Below are 7,267 nucleotides of genomic sequence, written 5' to 3'. Positions count from 1 at the left end.
CCCATTATTTAACTATGGAAATGAAGCAACGTCGTAAAAAAGTGAAACTTGGCATCTAAACTTTATTCATGTTTGTGTTTGTGAAGGAGGGACTTTCTTGACATTACTGATTAACAGGTCTGTTTGTGATGTTTTTTTAAATGCACCCTTACTTTGCATACAATTTTTTGCTTTGCTTTCAGGTGTTGGTGTGTGTGTGTGTTTGTGTGTACAGTAGGTCTGTGTTTGTAGCCTCGCTTCAAGCACATTTGTTTTTGTCTGCATGACATGCAGTACATAATGTGTCTTTGTTCATCCACATAGATATGGAAAGAGGGCCCGGGTTTTCTTTTATTTTATCTTTGCAAAAAAAAAGATAATTTGAAACCAACAGAGAATGTTTACACAGCCTAAGTTTTATTTAAAATGATCATATCATATATTTCATCTGCTGATCATCTGCAACAGAGTCACACATAAAAAAGTAAAAACACATTAACTCTGAGAAGGAGTTAAATTCTACTTATAAAGTAGACGTGATAATCTTTCAGATTTACTTGGTGAATGCCAGTTGATCTCTGACACACAGTCTGTTACAAAAATTCACATTTATAAACTTCATCATTTCCTACTTTGTCCTGTGTCCACTAAGGTTCCGCAGACAGCTTTGGCATTTCAAATACTTAGTATTTATTTCTCATTAAATAGTTCCTCAGAGTCAGAATCAGCAGGAAGGACATTAGGTGATTTTTTAAAATCTTTGTGCTCATTCTGTTTCTATGTGGATGCCCATTTTCACCCTACAAAGAATTAGTCTCTCCTTGTAGACCTCTCAGCGTCTTCTCGTCAAAGCGGTAGGTGAGTTTCCTTTTCACCTTGTGAATCTCGCCGGTGCGYGAGTAGTTCCTCAGGGCCCGGGCCATCTTTTGATAGGTCATGGTCTTGCGGTTCCCCTTCCTTTTGCCCCACAGCTGGGCCAGGCTCTCCTTGTTCTGAGAGGAGAACTGAAAAGTTCCAGACGAGGACTGAACCCACCAGATGCAGCTTCTCATCGATGGTGTTTGAAGCATCTCGAACAGGAATTGGAACAGGCGTTCTTTCCTCTTTCCTGTTAAAGAGGAAGGGGGCAGAATAAAAATGAAAAAGAAGAAGCTCAGCTCGAGATAACACCTTGTTGTTTGTACTGCAATGAACATGTTGAAATAAACTGATTGCTCTATTATATTATTATACCTGACAGTGGGACAAGAGGCAAGTTTCTGTCTTTYCTGTCTTCTCTGTCAGACGACGGTGATGGTGAATCTTGGTAATCCTGATACTGGGAACTGCTCGACTGTGAATCSGAGTCGATATATACAGGAACTTCATAGGGGTATGCAATGTGTTCCTGAAGGAAAAGAAACAATTGCATGGCTGTCACATCATTTAGTTTTCATATGAAATCAATATATTTGCTTAAATTTTAAAGTTGTGTACTCACCCACTGGTTGTTGTGAGGACTCAGCCAGGCCGGATGCGACGCTAGCTCTTTGTATTCCTTGTTAGGAGTGTGAGAACCGCAATGCCACTTATATGCATGCTGACCTGACCAGCTATTTTCTGTGGGAAGCAAGACACAGGATCCAGTCAGATTCAGGGAAACACTGTGACACTCCACACAGACCTCCACCACCACCATCATCAAGCTAACCTATGATCCTGGTATCTCGGTGGGAGTGTGTGTGCGTTTGTTGGCCCATTGTGGTCATGGGCATGTGAGCAGGCTGGACCTCCAGGGAATGCTCCTGCAGGTATTCCTCAATGACCTCCAGGTCAACCTCGGGGCAGGAGGAAGGAGCAACTCCACTCCAGCACCCCCGGCCTCCATTCAGCTTGATCTCAGTGACATAAGACATCTGACAAAGACAGAGGTGCAGACATCGGACACACTCAGTTATCTAATCTTTTTTTTTTACACACACAGTGGTAAACATTTTGCATGATAGAAGTTATTTTTGTCAGCCATTGCCTGAGATCAGACTAAACATGTTTATTATGTCCTTAAAATCTATTTTCAGGGACTTTAAAATTAGCCTGGAGTTTTTAAAAAGATAACTCATCTAATGTAATTCATAATTCATATATTAGGACATTGATCAACAAAAAGACCATTTGCTAGAAGGGACCATGTACAGGACAGTGCTGCTTTTTTAATATATGTATATATATATATATACACACACACACACACACAGTATATAGCATTGTTCCATGTTTGGTCCCTGCTGAAATAAACCTGGATAAAAACTGATAATAATAGCTCCAAACTGTGAGATATCTATTTTGCACTGTGTCCCACACTGTTTGTGACTTGGAGCAAAGCCAGTTTACAACACTGAGATGGTGTGTTTTAGTTTTGACTGGCAAATTTATGCAAGTGTTTGTGTTTTTATTAGCGTAGATAACATTCAGCTACCACCGGTGTGTGTGGCTTAGCCCCTGCTCCCACCAACGGCCGCGAGCCCTCGCTGTTTACACTTCTGCTACAGATAGGTGCTATTTTAGACTCTAGCAGCAATAAAAGAAATAAATCTGTAACAAAATATGCGTCAAACTCACCGTATCCATTTCTGTCAACATGCCTTAAGCCCAATCTGGAGAGAGAGAGAAAAGATTCTCATCAGACACCACAAATAAAACAAAACTTGAACAGAGAAGTGAAAGATGCTGTCATGCACTTTTTTTCTTAACTTCTCAGAATTGATTATACGCAAATAAAAAMAMAMMAACAAAAAACTCAGATAWATGTACCTTTTAAGTCAGCTGTAGTATCCTCAGGCAGTGGAAAGTGATGATGTGAGACTCTGAATGCTCACCTGTATGATGCTTCACTCCACCTGTTGCCTCTTATACTGTTCACACACCCGCCCTCCTTCCTCTTCYCATTGGCTGCTCTGTGTCAAAGTGGGAGCGGTTTGCAAAATACAAGGTAATTTTGGATGCTGATCGTCCTTGTTCTCGTCAGCGCTAATTAAAGACGAACTACTGTAAGCTTCTGTTTTTGCACAAAACCACATGTTCAGCTGTAGGCCAACTGGTTCAAATCTATTTGGGTTTATTTCAAATGAAATAGACTTTTTGATAGCAAMGTCTCAGTCAGATGTTTTTACTTGTGATGTTTTGGTTGCTGGAAATCAAAGTGTAGGGTGTRTCTGTGGTTTGTTATCATTGCGTGTACCACAGAGAAGGCACCACTGAGGCTGATGTGGCTTCGGAGTTCTTATGGTATTAAAATGCTGATGGAATCAAACAGGACTCCCTCATGAAGTTAGACCGAAAGATGTGTGAGAAAATATTTAGTATAATGTATGAAAATGGCATTACGTTTTAAAAAAAAGCCATGAGCTTCTGCATGATTCTGGTCCAGTAGAGCCTTAAATTCAGATTGTAGTAGAACATTTATCTTTTTGTTTTAATAACTGTGATCACCAGCTCATTTAAGTTATATTTTGGGTAAATAGTGGAGCTAMTGTTGTTCCAAAAATACAGCCAGAATTTTTGTTTTATGATGATATATTACCAAATAATATCTGTGTTTATGACTAAGATTTATATGTGTTTATTCAGTAGTAAATGTTTCACAAGACAAAACATGGCATGACCTTTGTGCATGCAAATAACCATCAAGTTGTATGTAAATATCCATGTAACGTAACTGACAGCAGAGTGAAGTTTTATAAAATTGTGTTTGCATAACCCACTATCAAATTTTATTTATTTATTTATTTATTTTGAATTGGCCTTGTTTTAAGGTGACAACAATCCACTTTGGTTTTGGCCACATTCAGATTAGTTAGCTTCTCAGTTTGCTCAGAATAGATACAATGGGATCTATTTGTACACTGAAGCTGTAATTTTTGAATTGCAAATAAGAAACATGAGCTAGAAAGGCTAGAAAGCATAGGAATTCTAACTGGATATTTTACCAAAACCAGAATCCACTTTTGCTTTACATGTAAAATAAACCAAACCAAAACAAAAAAAGTGATAAACTTTACATTTATTTTCACTTCTACCAGTTTGTTTCCGACTAAAGTGTTTGTTGATGTTCCGACTTAACTTCAACACCATATCACAACTAATACTCAACTAATATCTGACCTGATTTAAATAAGTAGCTCTTGAATGACCTCAGTTTGGAGAAATGAAGTCGAAAGCTGCGATTGATTTACCTGGGAAGTTGGAAACCACATCTGGGAATGACATCACAATTTACTGCAACTCACACAATCTGTACTAGTTGTCATTAACTAGTCTAACTACAATTAGCAATGCTGCACATCTTTGCATTCTATCACTAAGTACTTTTTGTGTGTGTGATTTAAAAGACATCTGACCAATGTCGAGTTATAAATTACTGTAGATTGGTATGAGCTGCTTATAAAAGCTAAGCAAAGTCATAAAAATCAACTTTAAATCATTTACATTTTAACGCAGCATTTCTGGGTACACTGTCAGTGTTATAACAGGTTAAATCACCATCATAGGTGGTGATTTTTTTTTCACCTGTTTATTGTTCTTGTACAACACGGTTATTAAATCTCATAGTCAGGTCAGCAGAGGGAAGCAAACAAAGACGTTGCATCACACTCCTTAGACACTCGTTGTCACACAGAGGTTACTCTGCGTGTTCTGCTAATAGTTCCTTTTTTATTTTCCTTTTTTTTTTTGGTGTTACGTGTTTGTCATCAGACGTAGATTCCAGCACACAACAAACAGGCAACACTAGCTTTTATTTTTTCCTGTGCGTTGAAGCTGAGGGATTTCCCCACATTTTGTTTATGGTCTGGAACAAACCTGTTAAGCTGATTGACTCAAAAAGTGGGTTGTATAAAAAAATGCAGGCAACTAGAGGGCAGTTTAAAAAACAAATACTTGAAACTGAAAACACATTTTGAAACTGTTTTTTTTTTAAGATTTGGAGATCAAATGTAACACTAAAATTAGTTTTGAAGCTTCTATAACAATCCAACACGACCCTGCTCAAATGAAAAAAAAAAGTTTTATCGTGGATAGATTTAGCTTTTTTTAAACAAATATTATTCCAACTTTTTCCAAATTTCAAAATGTACCAGGATATTTCTGCACAGCACGTGCTGGGGTTAGATACACATTAACTCAAAACAGATGAAACTAATCAGAGAAGAGTATAATTTATATGATATTGGGTCAAGAGTAACAGGTCCAAATGCAGTAGTGACCTCCCTTGATGAAGGATATGGCATGTATACTCCCTGTGTGTTATACCTGTGCCTTTATCTCAACATGATTAAAAAAAAACACATACAAGGATGGGATTGCTAATTTGTCATGGTTAAGTATGGAAATTCATTATACTGAAGTATTATTGCCCCGTGACCCAGAAAGGAAGAAGCTGGTAAAGATTATGGATGGATGGATGAAATATGACTCTGGACATTAGCACTGTAAACTAAGTGATACAAGTGGAATATGTCAAGTGTTTAAACAATCACTTGATTGAAATCCAAGCACTTAAAGTTGTGAAAAATATTTGTATGTTTATTTTACTTATTTTTTTTATTTAGCATTACTGTATGGGCCAGTGCATAAATTAAATAGTATGCCAATGTACACTAGCGTGTATTTACAGTACATTATATTGTACTCATTAACTGCACATTCTGAAACATTGGAACTTTTTAACAAGCACTTACGTATCGATACTTGATCTGCTGCCTCCTTATTTACATCCCAAGATGTCACAAAGACCGTACAGTTATAGTCTGCGCTCCCAGGGTTTTATTTCTTTCAGTGTCCCCTTAGTTTAGAACTTGGAAAAGAGGACTTCTCCCAGTTTGCTCCAACTTCCTGCAGCAAGAACTGAAACTGTCCAGTCTGACCCCACTGAGACATTTTAAGCACATTTTACACATTTGCCAATATGTTTTAGAATCTTTGTGTAACTAATGTTATGTGGGAGTGTAACAAGTCCCTCTTGCAAATGAGATTACCTGTCTAAATATTATTTTCTTTCATGTTTGTGTGTGTGTGTGTGTGTGTGTGTGTGTGTGTGTGTGTGTGTGTGTGNGTGTGTGTGTGTGTGTGTGTGTGTGTGTGTGTGTGTGTGTGTGTGTGTGTGTTTAATAAATTCAGAACAACCTAGAAAACCTGTTCTGCAACATGAAACAGCGTCTGAGAACATTTAAGAGAACACCTCAAACGTATAGCACATGATGAGAAACACCTTTTGATTCATGCCTCAGGGATGCTAAGTTCACATGCAAACCAGGCGAAAGCAAAACTCTCCGGAACATTACAGATAAAACCACAGAGAAGGCTTTAATCCTATAGTGACATGGCAGGTGATTTACTGTTGATAAAACTTGTTTGCTCTGCAAAATTTAAATACCCTAACCCTATCAGGTCCCACCCCCACCACGGTCAGCATTATCTACAACATGTAATTCTTTTAGGAGCTGTCATTGTCAAGATCAAAGCAACAAAAAAACACAGCAGCAGCTATGATATGATTTTTTTGAGTATTTTTTAACCAGTTTTCTTTGTTGAGGATTCTGGGCTTTAGAGTGGGGCACCCTGGACGACTTCTTCTCTACTCCATTTCACCACAGAAGCTGTTTCTCTTCGTATCTGTGGAGCTTTTTTCATTCAAAAATTGAAGAATGTGAAGTTCCAATCTTTAAACGTTTCCCACTCTCCAGTCTTTTAATTGAAAAACCTCCTTAAATGGGAAGAGAAACGTCTTCAGCTCCAGAATAAAAGCCCAGTTGCTTTGATTTGAATATTTTTAGGATTTCTGTAATAATATTTTAGAAATAAGAATCTTTCTTTTTTTTGCACAACTCCACATTATAATCAAAATTTTTATTATCACTGTCTTTTAAGTTCATCTAAATCCTGTGTATGCATCCAGTTCACATTATCTATAAATCTATATCTATGGTTTGTAARCTGRATTTCAAGGACCTGTAGTGCAGTGGTTCCCAAAGTTGGGGTCGGGACCCAAAGTGGGGTCCTGAAACATCAAGGTGGGTCCTGAAAAGATTTTGTAAATTAATTACATTTTTGCCTTAGTTTCCTAAAATGCATAAATGTAGAATAATAAATATTGTTACTATGCCCATGTTTAGTTGACCTGATACAAATGTTTATCATCCAAAAATAGTTGTGGGCACAGGTCTCTGCTACTGTGATTTTGTGGGTCAAAAGCTGAAAGGTTTGGGAACCACTGCACTTCAGAAATCAATTTAAAGTGTAATAAAATAATTGG

At 37.5% G+C, this 7,267-nt stretch overlaps 1 protein-coding gene across 2 annotated transcripts; it reads right to left on the bottom strand.

Moving 5' to 3' along the window:
- Positions 1 to 375: 375 nt before the first annotated feature.
- LOC106533770 (transcription factor Spi-B) lies at positions 376 to 2,792 on the bottom strand. Of its 2 annotated transcripts, XM_014030205.1 has the most exons (6): positions 2,770 to 2,792; positions 2,578 to 2,612; positions 1,670 to 1,874; positions 1,460 to 1,578; positions 1,213 to 1,366; positions 376 to 1,087 (listed from the first exon to the last, which is right to left on the bottom strand). In XM_014030205.1, exons 2-6 carry the CDS (start codon positions 2,596 to 2,598, stop codon positions 780 to 782), a joined length of 807 nt encoding a protein of 268 aa, XP_013885659.1. In that variant the 5' UTR covers positions 2,599 to 2,612; positions 2,770 to 2,792; the 3' UTR covers positions 376 to 779. The 2 variants fall into 2 exon arrangements, with proteins under 2 accessions (XP_013885659.1, XP_013885658.1); XM_014030204.1 differs by lacking the exon at positions 2,770 to 2,792 and having other exon boundaries at positions 2,578 to 2,660.
- Between the last annotated feature and the right edge of the window lie 4,475 nt (positions 2,793 to 7,267).

Source organism: Austrofundulus limnaeus, unplaced genomic scaffold (genome assembly GCF_001266775.1).
Source record: "Austrofundulus limnaeus strain Quisiro unplaced genomic scaffold, Austrofundulus_limnaeus-1.0 Scaffold1016, whole genome shotgun sequence".
NCBI lineage: Eukaryota > Metazoa > Chordata > Actinopteri > Cyprinodontiformes > Rivulidae > Austrofundulus > Austrofundulus limnaeus.
This window is presented reverse-complemented; position numbering and strand designations above follow the sequence as displayed.